Genomic DNA, 20,184 nt, shown 5'->3' with positions numbered 1-20,184 from the left:
GTTTAAGTAAACTAATAAAAGTGATTTCACTAATTTGGGGTGTTATGGATTAGTTATAAATTAATCTATCTGCAACACATTTACTCAATCCTGCATATTACAATAACTATTTCAAGATTTCATGTATTTTTAAAAGATAGAGGATCATGTAAGAAGACTAAAAAAATTTGTTTCGTGATTTTTGGATTAGTAAATAATTAACTATGCATTTAACTCGAATTAATAAATAAGTTGCATGTTTTTCTTTTTTTCAAACTTTCTCTCCATGAAATATGATGTAAAGGATATTATTTTTGAAAATAAATTTCACAAAAGATCTTAGAATTGTCTCTAGTTTTTTTAGAATTTTTTGTGATTTTAAATTTTTTTTTGGAATTTTTGGGTTGTTTTTCAACAAAACCGAACATTTGAGAATTTTTTACAACAAAATAACTTTTGAAGAGGAAAGTTAAAATCCAGTGATTTTTGGAGTTTTTTGTTTTTCCCTTCCCGTCCACTACGCTTCAAGATTCCCGCCGAGGGGTAGGTCGCAAAAGGGATTTGATTTTCTTTCGATTTTTGGAAAAGCTGAGTGAGGAAAAGAGAACTAGACCGTACTGTGCGACCTGACACAGCATGCGAGTGGGTTCGGGCGGCCGGGTTGCACCGTGGTGCATTGTGAACGTATGTTGGACCGTGGTGCCACTAATCTCTCTCCCCATCTGCTTTATGTTACCAGTATTTCACTGTGGCTTGTTCGCTTCATCTTGTTCACCTCCGGCTGGATTTGGGATGAACATGAAGCGCAGGGGAAAATTTACGGATTTTTTTCTCTTGCACAAACTGGATTTTGGATGAACATGCAGCATGATGTTCAGTAATTTTCCATGTAGATCATTTTTTTTAATATCTTCTGTATATTAAAAGTCCCACAAAAAGATTTTTTTTACATGACATCATAGTTAGGAACTAATTTCATTGTCTTTCTGTTTAAGTAAAAAACTACATATATCTCGATATTGACATGAAACGATTTGCAAAATAAACATATAAATAAGATAGAGAGAAAAAACTCACGGTGGTTTTGATACTACTAACCAAGCATATACTGTATATATGAAATAAAGAGAAGGACATTGAAGAGCACACTTTTGCAATACATCAACAAAAACTGACGCAGCAAGTTCAATGAACTACAGAAAAGGATGAACTCATGGAGTGCACATAACGACACGGAAAATAAATGCATGCACAAAACTTCTTGTTGCCTTCGAGGAATATATATTCATATTGGCACCATCACTAGTGGGAAATGTGTGCACGTCGCCATGCTCATGATCGGGATCCAGTGGACCTGGCCAGCTGCCACACGAAGGATGTATTTATGGGTTCTACACGGAGGAGGTATAACATTCGCACCGCCAGGTGAGGGAGCTCACCGACGAGCATCCACCGCCACTCCTGGGTTGCTGTGGTCCAGCAGCCATGGTTCTATGCCATCACCAAGGGTCATCACCCATCGCACAACGGCCCACCCGTTCTAGTACACCGTGGGGAGCAGGTGTGAGGCATGAGGTGACGGAGCGACCTCACCGTCGCCGTGTGTCCGCTGTTGCCCGTTGGCCAAATCTGGATCGAAGGCCAGCTTGCATGGCACGTAGTGTGTGGAATATGTCAGCTGACCACCGAACATAAGCTCCGGTGGGCAGGCATGAGGCGCCTCTCACTAACTCACAATTGAACTGCATGAAAGAATGAACAAGAACACGATGGTTTGTGCTATGATGAAGCTGCAACTTTTCTGGTTTTCTTCATGATGGTTTTGTGCTATGATGAAGCTGCAGCTTTTCTGGTTTTCTTCCTTCTTATTTATACAAACAAAAAACAGAGCAACAAACCGGATGCTATGAACACCACAATCCGAGAACTCAGGCATGCCCTAACGCGTACAGAACGTGCCCTTGATGCGGCCACGGTGTGAACCAACACGCCTCTGACCTCTACTCCTACCTGCACAGCTCGAACATGCAAGAGACTGTGAGCACCACAACTCAGAAAACATAAAGGAAACAATCTAAACAAACTAACTACCATGCATAAGACTTAATCTAACAAAGTACTCATCACCGAGCCGCCGGCGTACTCACATCCAACCCCAAGGCCAGATCTAGCACCATCAGAACTAACTGCTTGCTACCCCTCCCAACACGGATCCAGTGAGGGAGGGACAAATCTGGCAGCCTCGAGCCACCACCACCCGCGGAGTAACCCATGCAACTCAGTGCTGAGTGAGGGAGGCGGAGGAGAGAGAGAGTGGAAGGAGAGAGAATTAGTTTTTTATTGTACAAATACATGCACACACTACACGCTACCCCTACAGGGAGAAAATCCTCCGCGCGCACTCGTGAGAAGGGATCCGTATCCTCTGACTTTGCTTCGGCAAAATCAGAGGCTGTACAGTAATTCGTGAGTGTACGAACAGTAAAATGCAGTTTATCATAGTAGCGAAAATACTGTTGAAAAGAACACTGTAGCAGTACTGTATCACTGAAATCCTGACCGTCCATTCGCGATCTGACGGACGGGAAAATACGAACCGTGAGTTACTGTAGCACCACTGGTTTTGCCGACTCCAATGAGAAGATGGTCACGAGAGGAGATTAAAGCAAACGAGGAGGGGGGGGGGGGGGTTATTGGTGCTATGTCTAGTTTTGCAGCACGGTCCAAAATCCTGCCCCACCTTGTGCCTGAGTCCATAGTCCACCCGCTCACAGCAACACTAGTTGTAGCCTTTTCACTTTTCAGCCTACTAATGGTTTTCGATGTAACAGAACCTCCATTGCTACATTTTCTCTCACAGCTCTCAATGCATTACTGGATGGTCTAGATTGTGCCTCCTACTAGCTGTACCTCTAGAGAATCCTCCTTCCAGCCAACCCTGTAGCCAAACACTTTTGTGAGACAACGCTAGATACTCAATGGAGTGGATCCTCATAGGAGCAAAATCTAAAGGAAAGAAACAGGTGGAAAATCCAGCACTTGGAGATGAGTTCACAATCTTTTTTTGTCGAAAATCCGCGTGGAAGCTAGGACCTGATCTTTGGCGGGTGCGAGGCCCTCTTTTTGCCGGGAGAATAGACTTTTTCGATTTGTTTTTTTGTGTTTTCTCCCCCTTAGCCTATTTTGAGCCGTTTTCTTTGTATCTCATCCTCTTTATTAATATAATAATTCATATAATAGGTAAATCTTTTGTCTGTTTCAAAAGCTGAATAATAATAATAACTCTCTCAAACAGGACACGGCAAATTTTGATGATAGAAAAGCAAGAAGAAAAAGTGGTGCCCGTAAGTATGCCAGATTCTGCCATCGTCACTGAACTTGCGACAACTTGAGCATCCGTGTGCTCGCGATCATGGCCTGCCAATGACAACGTTTAGAGTACCAGCATTCAAACAACAAGCAGAAAAGCGATCTGATTTATTTTGGTTACATTGAATTATTTTGGCTGGCTCACCTCCTTTTCCCAGTCACAGCGGACGGTTATGACGGTCAAGATGAGTGTCTGGATGGCGGTTCCGCCGATCATGCCTCCCCAGATTCCCTGCAAAGGAAACGTTAGGTGATGAGACGATTGAGCTAGCATTGTTCATGGCTAAGCACAGGGGGCAGAAGTCGGAACCAGGAACCAGCAAATGGAGGGCTAGCATAAGCAGAGTAGCGAGTTTGGGGACATATATTATATTCTTCTGGACACCTAAACTACATGGCGATTCCGCTCCTGGTTAAGCAGCAAATGCTGAGCAGGAGTGACCGAGTGAAAGAGATGTGAATAGTTCAGTGCGTACCAGCACGCCGAGGTTGAAGATCCATTCAAGAAGGATGCCCATAGGCAGGCCGACGAGGTAGTAGCAGCCGATGTTGATGTAGGCCACCTTGGACTGCCAAGCAGACCCAACGGCCACTCCTGAGTTGTATAAAAATGGTTTGATCAGTGCAAGAAACTGGGTAAAAATAGTTAGGTGTGTAGCTCATGGTCCTTTTTTTGGCATGTCTTATGAAGGCCCACGGAAGGATACGGGTCTGCCCAAAAGTACTCACCGGAGAGGACGGGCTGGATGCTGTTGAGGAGGACGGTGAAGGCCAGCAAGAGGTAGAGCTTGTCAAAGGCATCCAGCACAGCAGTGCTGGTGGTGAAGACGAGCGCGATCTTGTCGTGGATGCCTATGGTCAGCACGAAAAAGAAGAGCCCGATCAACAGCGAGGTCGTCGATGACACTATCGCCGCGAACCTGGCGCCGCTCCCGTTGCCGGCGCCGAGCTCGTTGGCGACACGCACCCTGCAAACACACGACCAACGTATGTGAAAATCAGACATTTTCTACTATGGTACCGATACTGTAATAGTACAAATCGTACAGCTCTAATGGTAAAATACTACTAGCTAGAGCGTCAAAACTCCATGGAAACCCAATAATATTATCACACAGACACTATTTCGCCTTGTCTTCAATTTTTCTTTGTCCATTTATAGTTAACGATATCTAACCGCTGCAAATTGTTTTTTTCTAGTTAAAGATGTATTTTTCCTGTACATTAGGAAGTCAGGTCATTCTCTATGTATAAGACGCAGCGTAGAAGGATAAGATTACCCGGTCCCGGTGAAGAAAGCCAGTGGAATCATCATCTCGCATCCATTAATCAACATGCTGCATAGAAGATGAGATTTTTACATTGTGTATCAAACTGTTGCCGTTACCTTATGTTTGAGTGTACGTAGTAGGCCGCCGTGGCCCGTGGGTTTCCCAATTTGTTAGGTGCCGTCGAGTAGGTCCTTAACTTCCAAATTAGCTAGCTGCAACTTAAGAAGTTGTACCATAGCGCTGCTGGATGTAATACAGAAGGCGCAGATTTGGACGAGTACGGTAGACTAAGCATAGCAGCAAGATTTACTATATACCGAGAACTTTTTTCCGGACTATTCCCTTTAATCATAAATACATGCTATTTTAAATAAGATGCGGTTTTCAATATATAGTTTTGATGACTATTTTTAATTAAAATATATTTTTAATTTTTTTAAATTTATGGTATTATGAAAGTATTTTTAAGATAAATCTACCAATATGATTTTAAGTTTCTACACTAAATATTTTAAAAGCTATTATTAGTTAAAAATTTAAAAGTTTAACTATTTTTTAAATAATATATATTTATAACCGGAAGAAGTATTTTGGTTATAGGTTCAATTCACATGCACATTATGTGACTTGGACGATCTAGTGACGAAGGCAGCCATGGTCCATAACAGTGTCGTGGCGGCGCCTTCAGAAGACAATAGCGAGAGCCGGAATAAATTCAAGTAAAAGGAATTAGTAGTTACCAGATGGAGAGTGCGTCCACTGCAATGGCCGCGTCCTTGAGGTTTCCAGTGAGCACTATTAATATTCTGTAGTACCAATGCTCCAAGCTGCACGCATAATAAATTGAAGGATTTCAACGCGCGGTTGCTTAAATATGCGTATGCCTGAATCACTGAATTGTGTGGAATCCCATGACCGATCACTTTCGAGAAGCAGGTTGCCACAGCAGTTAGCCACTACCGTCGAGATATCTATTCTTCTTATTGAAAAATAAATAAATAGCTGTCGTTTATCCATGCCATGAAAAATGAAGTATTCATCATCTCTAAAAAAATGAATTATTCACATTAGCAATGGCATAGTCAATTTACTAGGCAAGCATTGCAGTGGACACAAGGGTGCGCAAACTAAACGAGATATGTGTGCGTACGTACCACAGCATGACACCGGAGGCGGAGGATAGCTTGACGAACTCCCATATGCCGGCGAACGCCTCGACCGAGAAGCCGTGCCACGTCTCTGGGCAGCCTCCGCATGACACGTAGGCGAAAAGCAACAGCGCTGTCACCCACCACGAGATGCTGAGGGCGAGCGCGACGCCGGTGAGCCCAAATTGGAACCTAGAGACGAAGAGCCAGCTGATGAAGAGGTGGATGCAGAGCGCGGCGGCGGAGGTGACGGCGACTACGAAGTTCTTCAGTTGGCACTGCAGGAACCGCTGCAGCGGGAAGAGGAAGGCGAAGGAGAAGTGCAGCGGGATGAACCAGATTGCGACCTGTCCCGCCATGGTCGACAACTCCGGCGGTTGTCCGGTAAGCAGTAGAATGTCCTCTGCGAAGAAGTACAAAGGAAGTAGCAGAAGGGCGCACATGAAGAGCACGATCCAGGACCGTTGCATATGCACCCCCATCAAGTGGAACGTCTTCGCGCCGAACGCCTGCCCACATAGTGTCTCCAACGCGCTCGCCATGCCGAGCTGCATGTGTCATCGCATCAGCAACGAGCGGTAGATACAATAATCACTTCCCTTTTAAATAGGAAAGGGAAAACACGATAGTCGCTTATTTAAGATGCATTTGTATTCCTTAACTTGCAATAATTATAAAATATCTGGTAAAAGCGATGGTTCATATGTTGGTACTAAATCAAATGTATATAAAGGGTGGACCCACCTTACACCTAGAGGGTGTATAGGATATGAGTAATTTATCGTTTTTTAGGTAGTATTATACTTTTATGATATCTTTAATCTGATAAGTGGGATATTTAAATATCTAACCTAACAAGTAGAATACTCAATCATTATTGTTTTGAGTCTGCTACTGTCTATATATTGGATTATGATGAGTTATAATAAGTTGGAGTCAAAACAATGGTTTAGAGGTTTCGAAAGACAATAATTTTTCCCCGATCAAATGAGATATTGTTGACTACATATATCTCTGGGAACACATATCGAGAATTAAAAACATAGTAATGGAGCATCAACCGAGCTTTGTTACTGTCATAATATAAGGGTAGTACTCCCTCCATTTATTTTTATAAGGCACGCACGCAATTCAAGATTCAAACCTCTTAATCTTTTCCTAATAATTAGTCTAGGAATTTGTAGATTATAAGATATAAATTTAGTATCATTGGATTTATATTTGAAAATACTTTCATATGATGTCAATTTTAGGGTCATGGGCAATATAATAATACTTAAAGTGTAGCATTAGAGACCATGACGAGTAACCGCACCTTACATTTTGAAATAAAAATGTAAGGGTAGCTCCACTATAAAACCAGGCTTATATATCGACCTATCACTGCTGGTTCTTAATGGACCGGCAGTGACGTAGCACCACTGCCGGTTCATAAATCGCGCGGGAAGAATCAGTCATTGTGGCTTATGAACTGGTAGTGATAAGTGTTATCACTGTCGATCGATGGATTGAGTCGGTAATAATGCCCTGTTCTCTCATCACTGTTAGCTTAATCCATCAACCGACAGTGATAGCATAACATCACTGCTGACTGGTTAAATGAGCTGGCAGTGATGCCCCCTTCCCCACCTTCTCCAAGTTTAAGCTAACAGACAGTTCAATCAGAACTTTCTCTCTCCCTCACAAACTCTCATATGGTAGCACCAACTTCATTTATTTCCCTCTTTGATTCTCCCACTACTCAAGCTCATTATTGGTAAATAAGAAAGTCTAGATGAGCTCTCTCTAACTATCCAAACAAAATCCCTTTTTTTCTCACTATTTGCTCATTTATTTTTTCTTCATTTTTTTGGCAAGTAAACCCTGGATTTTTCTCAAACAGTAAGCAAGCTTCTAGGAGCCTCTTGAGCTCAAGTAAGTTGAAATCCCCAAGTTAAATCCTATATTTAGCATTTTAACTCAAAATTTTACCTTAAAAACCAAAGTTTATCTTATCCCTTATTTGATTTTTAACGAATTAGAAATTTTTGCCATGATATTTAGGTATGTAGCAAGATCCAATTGTATTTTTGATATTTTATTTCATTAGCAAGCTCCAATATAGAAAATTTATGTATGAGCGTATTTATTTTTCATATTTCCTTAATAAGTCATAGATAAGGGGTTGAATAATAAAGAAAATTTCTAGAGATGGCACCAACAAATACTCATTAGAAGCGGACGCGAAAATATGCAAAATGCGGCTCCTCCAACCTGAGCCAATTGCTGGTAGGAGATGATGAGATAATTTATTTGTTGGTGATCAAAATCTTTTAGATGTTATGAATTTGGATTTACAATAATGATATAATTGTAGATAGTCAGAAGATGGATGTACGATGCGAGCCGTGTGAGCGCAGAGTATAAGAACGGTGTGGATCGTTTCCTGGTACAAGCCGCGGCACACAAGTCAAATACACAGTCTCAATACATGTGTTGTCCATGCATCGATTGCGAGAACAAGAACCAGTTTTCTACCACTCAACAGATACATTTACACTTGATGCCAAGGGGCTTTACGTTTGGCTATACTCGTTGGACTGAATACGGTGAAGCTAAGATCATACAGGAAGGGCAATACATTGGCTGAGAAGACGAATACTTGTGCACCGATATATCGGCTAACAAATACACCGATATACCACCTGCCAGATATACGTTGGTCGATGATCATCTAGAGGAGATATTGGCTGATACTGACGCTGATGATCTAGAGCAGATGTTGCACGATAGGGAGGGGAACTTCACCAATGAAAGAGAGTTTCAAAAGTTTCAGCATATGGTAGAGGACTCTAAAACACCGTTATTCCCGGGTTGCGAGAAGGAGCACACAAAGTTGTGTATCGTGCTTTCATTGCTACAATTGAAGGTAAGCAATGGATAGTCTGATATAAGCTTCACAAAGTTATTACTGTTCTTGCAGAAATCACTTCTAAAGAGAAATGTGCTGCCAGAAAACACGTACCAGACCAAACAGTTTATGTGCCCATTGGGGTTGGAAGTGCAGAAAATACATGCATGTATAAAATGATTGCATGTTGTATCATGGAGACCATGCAAACTTGGAAGCGTGTCTCGTCTGTAGTGCATCATGGTATAAGCGTGACCATGATAATATCGATGGTGAAGGAAAGAATAGAAGACCTCCCGTCAAGGTGATGTGGTATTTTCCTATAGTCCCATGTTTGGAGCATTTATTCACGAACAAAAGACATGCTGAACTGATGTGGTGGCACGCCGAGGAGCGCAAGGATGATGGGAATGCTGAGACACTCCGCTGATTCTAGGTAGTGGGGAAACATCGATAGGAAATACAAAGAGACCTTTACAGAAGATGTGTGAAATATAAGATTTGGGTTGAGTATGTATGGGATGAATCCATTCGGCAACATGGGTAGTAGTCATAGCACTTGGCCTGTGATTCTATGTATCTACAACCTTCCTCCTTGGTTGTGTATAAAGCGGAAGTACATTATGATGCTAGTACTGATACTAGGGCTGAGGCAACCTAGTAATGATATCGATGTCAACCTAAAACCATTAATGGAACATCTTGTAATACCACGGAATGATTGTGTGCATGTATGGGATGCATAAAAACGAGAGAACTTCATCCTATGTGCAATATTGTTTGTAACAGTTTAGGATTGGCAAGCCCTTGGCAACCTATTGGGTCAGACTGTCAAAGGCTACCATGCATGCGCCCATTATTTGGATGAAATGAAGAGCTTTTGGTTAAAGAATAGCCAAAAAATGTTGTACCTAGGCTATCATAAAATTCTTCACAAGGATCACCCATACCGCAGCAACATAAGAGCTTTTAATGGGAAAGTTGAGACTCAATCACCACCTAAGCATCGCATTGGGAAAGGAACGCAGGAGTACACCGGTTCTAAAATCTAATCTTAGAGCTCCTATGTTAAAAAACAAATCTATTTTTTTATGACTTAGCTTATTGGCCGGATTTGGTGGTTCGACACGCAATCGATGTCATGCACATTGAGAAGAACGTGTGTGATAGCTTGATTGGTACGTTACTAGACATACATGGCAAAACAAAGGATACACTTCAAGCACGGAAAGGCCTGAAATGTTTGAAACTTAAATATGATCTACATCCCGAAGATATGGAAGAAGACGACAAATATCTTGGTCCCGCTAGCTACAGTCTGAGCAAGCCGGAGAAAATTGGAATGTGCAAGTGCTTGCATGGAATCAAAGTTCCATCTGGTTACTCCGTCAACATAAAGAGACTAGTAAACATGAAACATTTGAAATTAACTGGTATGAAGTCTTATGATTGTCATGTGATGATGACACAGATGCTTTTCAATTGCAATTAGAGATATTATGCCGCCAAAGGTCCGAATCCCAGTCAAAAAGCTATGTTTGTTCTTCAACACGATATCACAGAAGTCCATCGATCCGACCAAGCTAGATAAGCTGTAGGAAGACATCGTCGAGATTCTATCATAGCTTGAGGCGTTGTTCCCTCTATTGTTTTTGATATCATGGTGCATCTCATTGTTCATATTTTGAAAGAGATATGGATTCTTGGCCCCGTGTTTCTACATCAGATGTATCCTTTCGAGAGGTTTATGGGAGTTCTGAAGAATATGTTCCTAACCGAGGGCTAGGAAACCGAGGAGGTCATTGATTTCTGCGTCGACTACATGAATCTCAAATTGATTGGTGTGCCTGTATCTAGCCGTGAGGGGAGGCTACAGGGGAAAGGGATGATAGGTGCAAACTCATTCCGCACTAACGACCCCGTTTTATTCACGCAAGCACATTTCACAGTTTTGCAACAACTAGTTGTAGTGGACCCATATGTCAAAGAACACCGGAAGATGCTACGCACCAGGAACCCAAGGAAGTCCGATGTTTGGATCGCGTGAGAGCACATAGATCATTGTGGCACCTGGTTACGTAGATAGGTGATATATAAGCAGATAGAGTGTCCTCAGTTGACTATGTTGACCCACGGACTGTCAAGTACAATCCTCATATTCCAAGAATATGACATAAATTGCTATACATTTTATACGAGAGCTCAAGATAATAAGAGCGCCAACCAAAATAGCGGTGTCCGTATAAATGCCTACGACTGCAATAGAAATAGGGAGACCTATTACGAATTCATAGAGGAGATATGGGAGCTCGACTATGTAGTGTTAAATGTTCCTCTTTTCCGGTGTCAATGGGTCAGACTCCCATGGGGTGTGAAGATCGATAAGTATGGTATGACTACAGTGGACCAAAAACTCGTTAGATACAGAGAAGAACAATTCGTACTTGCAAATGATGTTATGCAAGTCTTCTATGTAAAGAATCCGGACCCATCTAACAAGGAGGAGCGTCACGTGGTTCTTCAAGAAACAAGAATGATTGTTGGGGGTGGAGAATATTATTGACGAGAAAGACTACAATTAATTTGATGCGCTACCTCCGTTAGGAGAGGACGTCAACCTAGGTCCTACGGAAGATACCGACGAACCTCCTTATGTACGTCGTGATCATAATGAAGGGTAAATCGTTAAGATAAAGTAGCTAAATTGTATTAATTACTATGTACAAATTTATTTTAGATGCAATTATACCTCACTTTTGTTATGGAGGTTTCAATTTGTAGTTTATGGTGGAAGATGTCTTTATTATTAAGCATATTGATTTTTGATTTTTAATAATGAATTAGCAATAGCACAAGCTAGCACTATTGCTATGTATTACTATTTTTTATTTTTAATGAATTACCTATAGTTATGAGCATATTTATTTTTAATTTTTAATGATTTGAAATATCTATCGATGAAATTAAGATATATAGGAAGCTCCAACTATATTTTTAATTAATTAGCAAGCCATAGAAAATTAGGTATGAACATATTTATTTTAATTTTTTATTGAATTAGAAAATTGAACCAAGAAATTTAGGTATATACACAACTTAATTTTGGTATATAGCAAGTTCAAATTTAAATAAATACATATTAGGATTTTAGGTCAACACAATGTTAATAAATATAGACAGTACAAACTCAATCGAAATCACTTAAGTAGCGCAGCGGTTTGTTCAATCTTACTTGGTGCAGGTCGTGGGTTTGAGTCTCTGCGCGTGCGCGCGAAGCTTAAACAAATTTTTTGCACCCCGTGGTACTAGCAGTGAAAGGGATTTCACTACTAGTGGACATATTGGGCTAGTAGTGAAACTACTTTCACTGTTGGTGAACTTATTGGGCCAGCAGTGAAAGTAGTTTCACTGCCGGTAGTCCTCTTGAGCTGGCATTGAAGGTACCATTTTACTGTTGGTGGTCATATTGAGCCGACAGTGAAAGTCCTCCCCTATAAAATGGCTTGACGCCATGCACCCTTTGACACTTAGAAATTTTTTTCCCTTTCTTGTACCCTCCGTTGAAACGCCTCCTGATGCCGAGGAGCCCACGCCGCTGGAGGGCCACGAGCTTGCACCGACGAGCCTGTGCCTGCTATCCTGTCACCCTTGATGCCGTTGTCCTCCTCCTTGACACTGTCACTGTCCTCCTCCTCGATGCCATTCCCGTCCTCCTCGATGCCTAGCCTGCGCACCCCGTCGCCCAAACCCTTGCCGTCTTGTAGGTACCGGCCGTTCTGAGCTTTAATTGTCTACTATATTTGACTGATTTGAGCTCCGAGGGGGTTCCAATGGTGATTGTTGGGGTAACTGGTCGATCATGAGGACCACAATAGCTTGGAATGTTGGATTAGAGGAGGAGAGGAGAGGGGGTTCCAGTGGTGATTGTTGCGGTAACTGAATTATCTTTCTTATTTTCAAGTTTATTGATGTGCTATGAAATGGTATAGCATCAGTACACCATTGACATATTCAAAGAGAGAAATAATGTGTGGATACTGCCAGCTGGACAGAGAGATTGACTTATTTAGTTGTAAAGAGAGTTCATATGTTTAATAGAATCAATCATATAACAATGTAAATCGATATTGCAATATAATTACACATGCAATATATCACCAATGCATGTATGGATATAGCCAACTTAAAAGTATGTGTTTTTAATATCGATTCTTGGTTGTCTGTATTGTTTCTTGTTTTTCTATGTGTGGAACATACGTATGACTTGTTAGTTTCATGTTCTTCAGTAGCAAATGATTTTACCTATGCTGACACTCTGTTTGATTAGGCTGTGGATAGGGTGCAATTTTTTCAAGGTTGTTTTAGAATTAGAATTTTTGGCTCATGAATTATGTATGCATGGTCTTTGGTGTTAGTGTGATTTGTAGTATATCATTTTTGCATATTCTTTGAAATTTAGGACTGCTATGACATAGTATGTTGTTCATCGTGGTCGGCAAAGTAGAGTGTTCTCCAGTTGGGAGAAATGCCACGCACAAGTTAATGGATTCAAAGTAGCATGCTACAAAGGATACAAGTCCAAATATGAAGTTGTTGCGGCATACAAAAGTCAAGTCATCCAAACCGAGCTAAAATTGGCTAACTTCGAAAATAAGAAGAAGTGTGATTTCACGTGTAAAGATGTTATAATCCTAGTTCTGATTGTAATCATCATTATTTTACTATGTAAGATGATGTGACTTCTAAGTTCAATGTGTCAATTGTCAGTACCTTCATGCCTATTTTTCTATGTAAGATGTGACTTTTTTTGTTAAATGTGGTCGTAACGTACTCATTTACAATATTATATGTGTATGTATTCTATCTATCGACTCATTCATGGTTATCTCACTCTTTCGACAACCTCCCTCCCTCCCTCGTTGGCTTTATCTCTATCTCCCTCCTTCCTCTGCTCTTTATCTTAGCCCAAGCCACTACCTCAACCTGGACCAAACAGACGCCTATGATTGCGATGAGGTAATTCATAAGTAGATGAATGTATCTATTCTACATATTATCGTATAGGTTCCCAATAATTTTTTCACTTATGCGTAGATGCTTAATGCTCCGAAGGGTCACGACAATGAGCAATCCTAAGAGTGTTATCATGTTCGAGATCCCTCAAAGATGCCTACGAGACAATTTGTGATCATGGAGGTCTCATCAGCAGGGGAGCCCACTGCACCAGAGAGAGTTTTGAGGCCATATAAGTCAGTTTATGAGATTGATGTTAAGGATCACGTGCCCATCAACTACAGATTGTGGACTGGTGAACGAGGTAATCCGCATGTGGTTTCTAATTTGATCAAGAACGATATCTTGTGGCTTAAGATATTAGAGAAGTTCGACTTCCCTGAAGAGATAGATATGAAAATAGTTAAGCGTAAGATGCTAATGATCATGGGCCTTTCATTTAAGAACTGGAAGAGGACACTGAATATAATGTATGTGTAGAAAGGTACAACGTCAGATTTTCACAAATGGCTGCAACAGGAAGATCATTGGCAAACCTTTGCAGAATACAAGTTGTCGGAAGAAGCCTAGAGGTTGAGTGAGGTGAACAAAGCAAACTCAAAGAAGAACCTATACCCCCACAAAGTCGACAGTCGTGGGTATGTGAGGAAAGAAAGGCAGTGGCAACAACAGCTAGATGAACTGTGAGAGAGATGTGCTATGCTCGAGACGGATGACTGGAGCGAACGATCGACACACTTCCTTCTTGGAAGGTTTGCTTCTTACTCGTCTGATGGAAGCTTATCCTTTACGACCTCTAAAGACCCGAAAGTGATGCAAGATCTTACAAAAAAGCTCACAGAAGCCCACGAGCAATCTATACATAGCTCTTTCAAGCTAGACAGGGATAGATATGAGCTCACCTTGGCCCTATGAAATAAGGAGCACGATGGTCGCACATGAGGTGTTTAGGTGATGGGTTGGAAATATGGATTCCCGGGCGATGTCGATAGTTACAAGACTCGAAAGAGATCCCAAGAAGAGCAAGATGCAGAACGAGAGGCAGAATAAGCTAGGATGATAGAAATGCTTGAATAAACGCTAAAAAAGGAGAGGGAACATACAGAAGAAAAATAGCACAAGCAGTTCAACAAGCCATCATGTGTCAACGGGGTGCCATTGTGAGCGAACAGGAATGGCCGACAACGTCTCCTAATGTTGCGCGCTCCAGCCCCGGTGGTCATCGGAGTAGTTGTGCGTCTACGGGAGTTTCGGGAGCTGACTGGATCACTTATGCTGTGGACCTCACCACAGCATGGACGCTGTGTGAAGTCACATTGGTGCTAGGAACATTACCATCAAGGTGGCTTCTGGTGTGGCTTATCCCCGCGGCTCCTATAAATATTTGCATAGACATCCGATACCGGAGGGCTACGCCATAGTCGAAGTAGACGAGGCAGTTGACCAGTATCGCCATGTTGAGGTGGACAACCCCATAGAGGAGTGGCGAACACTATAGGAGAGAACGAGCACATATTTATCGCGTGGGTGAAGGTCTACATAGTGTTTCTACCACGAACAGCTCTCGAGAATCTCTACTCTCCACTACACCTCGGGCCACTGTCGCCTCAAAGATCTCCCTCTCCTCAGCCATCTCCCAAAAGAAGTCCACTTCCTCAGCTATCACCTCAAGAAGTCCATTGCTCAAGAAGCCAACACCATCAAGAAGCTAGCCATCAGCTCTGAAAACAAGATTAGGTTCTGCAACATCGAAGCAGACAACATCATCTAAGAAGTCGGTGGCATCTAAGAAGTTGGCGAAACCCTAGGATGTCTATTCACTCACTGCTCAGGAAACCAAAAAGATTGTGGATGCCAGTTTCATGTCTCATTTCTGTCCTCCACCACCTCCATCGAAGCCTGTTGTGCCTAAAGATGCCTTGAATTTTTTCATAAAAATGACCAAAGCTAAACAGCCGGGGACAACTTCAAGTAAGCCGTTGACTGACTATGAACACATCAGCAAAAAGGAGTCCAAGAGCAAAGCAGGCCCAATCATTAAGGATGCTCCAAGCATTGCGGACTTCCTGGATGATTCAAGAATAACAGTAGAGGAACTAACACGGCTTACTGCAGGAGTGGATATATCAAAGTTGGATGTTATATGACCGTTTGAGTTGAGCAAACCTTTGGTCAAACCAGATATAGAAAGAAACTTTACAATTCAAATACGCCGATTACATCAGTGGTACTTAGAGTAGTCCAGACAGAGTTTTCAGGCGTTCCCCATAAGATATAGAGATAAATATTTTCTCAATGGAGACAACTTCTTCTGATTGGAATTCTTATACTTGTATGAACTATACAAGGAAGATGCCCTCGATGTGGCTATAGTCAGAGTGTGGACTCTGTAAGTGACTTATGTATATAATTCACGTTATATGATCTTGTACATTGAAATTACATAGCTAACTTCTCTTTCGTAGAATGGAGATCTAAGCATACGAACAACACTTAGATAAGAAAGTATGATTCATTGATCATGGGCTTGTGAGCCAGAAACTTGTAACGAAGAATCTAGACTTCACCAATGACTACTTATTGAAGTGTCTGCTTCACAACCAGTATAGGAAATTCATACTCTTACCCTATAGCTATGAGTACGTGTTTGCGCGCCAGGACATCCTCATTTTTTGGGCAACTCGATTCTAGTACTAATTTGCTATGGTGACATATTCTGTAGTTTTCATTAAATCCTCTTTGTCATCCATCCAGATTTGAGCAAGATCATTATTTTGGACTCATAAAAGAGAGATAAGACGACTTACCAACACCTCATCAACATGTTAAATAGATTAACTCGATCATTTAATCTTCTCAACGATTGCATCTAAGTTTAATTAGTATTCATATTCACGTACATGGCATACACAAGATACCACAAAAAGAATGTTATCCACTTCCCATTAAGGAAGCAATATGATGTAAAATCTGACTTTCTGGCACACAATTCATATTCATGTCTTGCATTTCCTACTGAATAAAAATGTTCAATTCATTCCACTGATGAATCATTTCCTCTTGAAGTATATGAGGCAGCCACCCGGCAAAAATCTCTACGTATTTTATGTTCTTACTTTCATGCATGCATTCAGCTCAGACGGAGAAGCTGTTAGGTTCAATGATCTTGAGGTATGAAATAACATATCGATGCCTTCTTTTCAATTTCTACACGTGTTCAAGGACTAATTCTTTCGATTTTTCAAACACAACGCTCCAAACTATGCACAAGTGTGTTACAACCTACAAAAATACATGCCCGTCAAGAACAGATAGCTGAGTTCTTCTTGGAATATGTTATCAACTCAAACAGCGAGTTTCATGAACCGATCGTGCCATCCACACTTGAGAGACGTTTAGATGACACCGTACCTTCTAGTAGAGAGTATGAGATAAGGAGGAAGGCTACCAAGGGGCTTGACAACATATTATATATCGCTAATTGACATAATATTAATGAATGATATTAATTACTATTTATTAATGAATGATATGAATTACTATGTATGATGTGAAGGTGGTATCGTTAGACGACTCTTCAACATAATAGCCTTCCAATGATGATACAAAGGAGGAGTAAGAAGCAACGTCTCCTAAGCGTGCCCAAGAGGAGGAGAATGAGAGGCTAGCCCGTCAGCTGTGCACAGCGGAGGAGCAAGAAGCAGTGTCCCATAAGCGTGCCCAGGAGGAGGACGGGAGGGTGGCCCATCAATGTGCTGCGGAGGAGGCCGAAGGCTCAAACCATAGATGCGTTTAGCGTCAGACTTCGATGTCTTTGACACACTGACGAGCCTGGGGCATAGGTGACGCTGCGGTCGATCAGGTATGGTCAGGTCCTCCACTGCATCACCATCGTCTTGGCGTCCTAGGACGCACACACGTCATCAGTCGTCAGTGCGGAGACGCAGTCCTCATCACGAGAGAGGTAGATGGATATTGGACTGACTCAACTCTACTGACTTTTTAAGAGTTGACTTGTGAGAACTATTATATATATGTATGTTTGTCGATGCCTGACTTGTAATATGTGCTCATTACTATATATTAATGAATGTGTTTTTATTATTGATTTACAGTAAATATATATATCATTATATGCATGTATTGAGAGAGACATAGAGATCGAGGAGAGAGAGGGAGTACACAGAGGATAGAGAGAGGGAGGACCGAGGAGGGAGGAGAGGGACAATATTGTCAGCTGAAACCTTTAGCCGGCAGTAATTCTAGGGAATCACTACTAGTCGAAGGCTTCAACCGACAGTGATGTCTTGGATATTATTACCGACCAAATCCTTCAGCCGATAGTGATAACCTCTTCATTGCCAGTTCACTGAGCCAACAGGGATAGCCCTCAATTATCACTACATATTGCCTACTGTCGGCTCTAAACTCGATAGTGAAAGGAGTTTTTAGAGTCAGTAGTAAAAGGAGTTCCAAAATTAGTGTAATAATATGGCTCGTACGATCGAGGGACTTGACGCATTGTCTGCAATAATGAGGTACTGCAATATTAGACCATGTAGCCAATAATCACAAGACAATTAGTACTTGTACTGTACAAGATCCTAGTGGTTGTGTACAAGGGTAAATATGTGAAAGAAAATTGATCATGATTTCTGCATGCTCACGATTTCTATGAAGGCAATTAGCCAACTATGAGAATTGTATTTAATTTGTGATAATCTTGTACAAAGTCATTGTCTGCATGTATTTTAAATGGCACCGGAACAAGACGAAGACTTCGATGGTGAATATTGAGGGCAGCGTACCATGATGCCATAGTTGAAGCCGACTAGGACGGTGCAGGCGAAGGAGACGGATGCTAGCTCGAGATCGCCGAGGTGGCCGGCGAAGGCCTGCATGATGACGTTCATGCTGTAGCTGGTGGTGCGGGTGAAGATGGCCGGCCCCACGATCACCCATAGCTTCTTCGACTCCTCGTACACCCTTCTCCCGAGATTGCAGCACGGCTGCCGCTCTTCATTCCTCACGTCGCCGTGCAGAAGCGCAGCCCTACAATCCTCCTCTTCTCTTCCACCGTGATCCATTGCGCTCTCTCTCTCTAACACGGTGTTTATCAATGAGAGCGAGAGAGAGATCGTGGAGGGGTGATCTACAGGTTGGATTGAGTGGGTGAGTCCAAAACGTATAAAAAATGTGTATTTCAGCCCTCGTGGTGTGTATTAAAACCCGCGTGTGTATAAAAAATGTGCATCTAACTATCAATGACCACTACGTAAGAAAAATGTGTCACTAATATTGACATATTCAATAAGAACGTGTCTCTAATATTTCTTTTAATCAGATCAGATATAAACCTGTTTGATCATTAGCGAGAGGTCGTAATATGATCCGTTATTGATGATAATAATAACGAATTAAGTTGTGACCTGTCATTAATGACTAAGTCATCAATGACGGATCATCCTAGACCATCTATTAGTGATATATTAAATTATGATCCATCACTAATGATAAAGTCATCAATAACGGATCGTCTTAGACCAGTCATTTGTGATGGGTTATAACTTGACCCGTCACTAATTAGTGGTCACTAATGACGGGTCAACTTGTAATCCATCACTAATGACTAACTCCAGTCACTAACGACGGTATTCGCAAATATTTTTTATTTTATTTTTCTCTTATTTTTTCTTACCTTAGCAGCACTAGAATAAGAACTATTGTACATTTTTGCTCAAGTTTGATGTAAGGTGTAGTGGCTATTGACACAAACACATGTTCTGAAAATAATGTAGAAACTTCTCAGGGCGAGAATTCAATCTTTCAAACTATTTTTTGCCAAAAAAATTCTCCGAACCTGACAAAATTAAGGAGAAACGGATGTAACTTTTTTTTAAGATGTCTATAGAGTAAAAAAACGTCGAAATCAGAATCCGTATACAAAAGTTATGTCCATTTTACCGAATGCACTCTCAAACCTTTGAGTGCTCGCCATTCTTGCAAAAAACTTTCTTTGTTGTATGGTTTTGTCTACTTTCTTCTTTTATCATATGCCTTCACTATAAAGTGATATTCTTCCATATTGTAACGTTCTATCAATTGTGCTCAAACAGCTTCAAATTCATCAATAGTCAACACTTCATTAATCACCTTGTGGAACTTGAATGGAGAATTCTTCATGTAAATTAACTCTAGTTCTTTGGCATTGCCAAACACATGCCGTTTGCACCACATATGAGTTGTCTCGGACATTTCTTCTATCAAAACTATCTCCATTTCCTTGCATTGATCTATTAGAATTACGAAAAAAATTAATACTTCAGCTGGCTCACTATACTATTACAGTATATTCCGCTAGTTCAGTATGTTCTAGCTATTTAAAGAATCAGAACTTCAGTTTCTTGAAAACTTTATGTCTGATTGTCTCTGGTTAAACAAATGTCTTCCTATTGATCTAATTCAAGTTTCTTGCTACATTAAAAATAATACCCATATGTGCTTACTAGTTAAG

At 41.2% G+C, this 20,184-nt stretch overlaps 1 protein-coding gene across 1 annotated transcript; it reads right to left on the bottom strand.

Annotated features, from left to right (window-relative positions):
- Positions 1–3,253: 3,253 nt before the first annotated feature.
- On the bottom strand, positions 3,254–18,757 carry LOC133902584 (protein DETOXIFICATION 27-like). Its single transcript, XM_062344162.1, has 8 exons — positions 18,479–18,757; positions 5,774–6,315; positions 5,360–5,446; positions 4,629–4,685; positions 4,078–4,316; positions 3,825–3,943; positions 3,494–3,580; positions 3,254–3,396 (listed from the first exon to the last, which is right to left on the bottom strand). Exons 1-8 carry the CDS (start codon positions 18,755–18,757, stop codon positions 3,349–3,351), a joined length of 1,458 nt encoding a protein of 485 aa, XP_062200146.1. The 3' UTR covers positions 3,254–3,348.
- Between the last annotated feature and the right edge of the window lie 1,427 nt (positions 18,758–20,184).

Source organism: Phragmites australis, chromosome 2, assembly GCF_958298935.1.
Source record: "Phragmites australis chromosome 2, lpPhrAust1.1, whole genome shotgun sequence".
NCBI lineage: Eukaryota > Viridiplantae > Streptophyta > Magnoliopsida > Poales > Poaceae > Phragmites > Phragmites australis.
This window is presented reverse-complemented; position numbering and strand designations above follow the sequence as displayed.

Excerpts from the sequence above, each read along its gene's own strand:
- LOC133902584 (XM_062344162.1), bottom strand. The coding sequence starts at position 18,757 with ATGGATCACGGTGGAAGAGAAGAGGAGGATTGTAGGGCTGCGCTTCTG. Across the intron at positions 5,447-5,773 it reads GCCTCCGGTGTCATGCTGTG|CTTGGAGCATTGGTACTACA; the intron begins GTACGTACGCAC and ends TTATGCGTGCAG. Across the intron at positions 3,944-4,077 it reads CATCCAGCCCGTCCTCTCCG|GAGTGGCCGTTGGGTCTGCT; the intron begins GTGAGTACTTTT and ends TATACAACTCAG.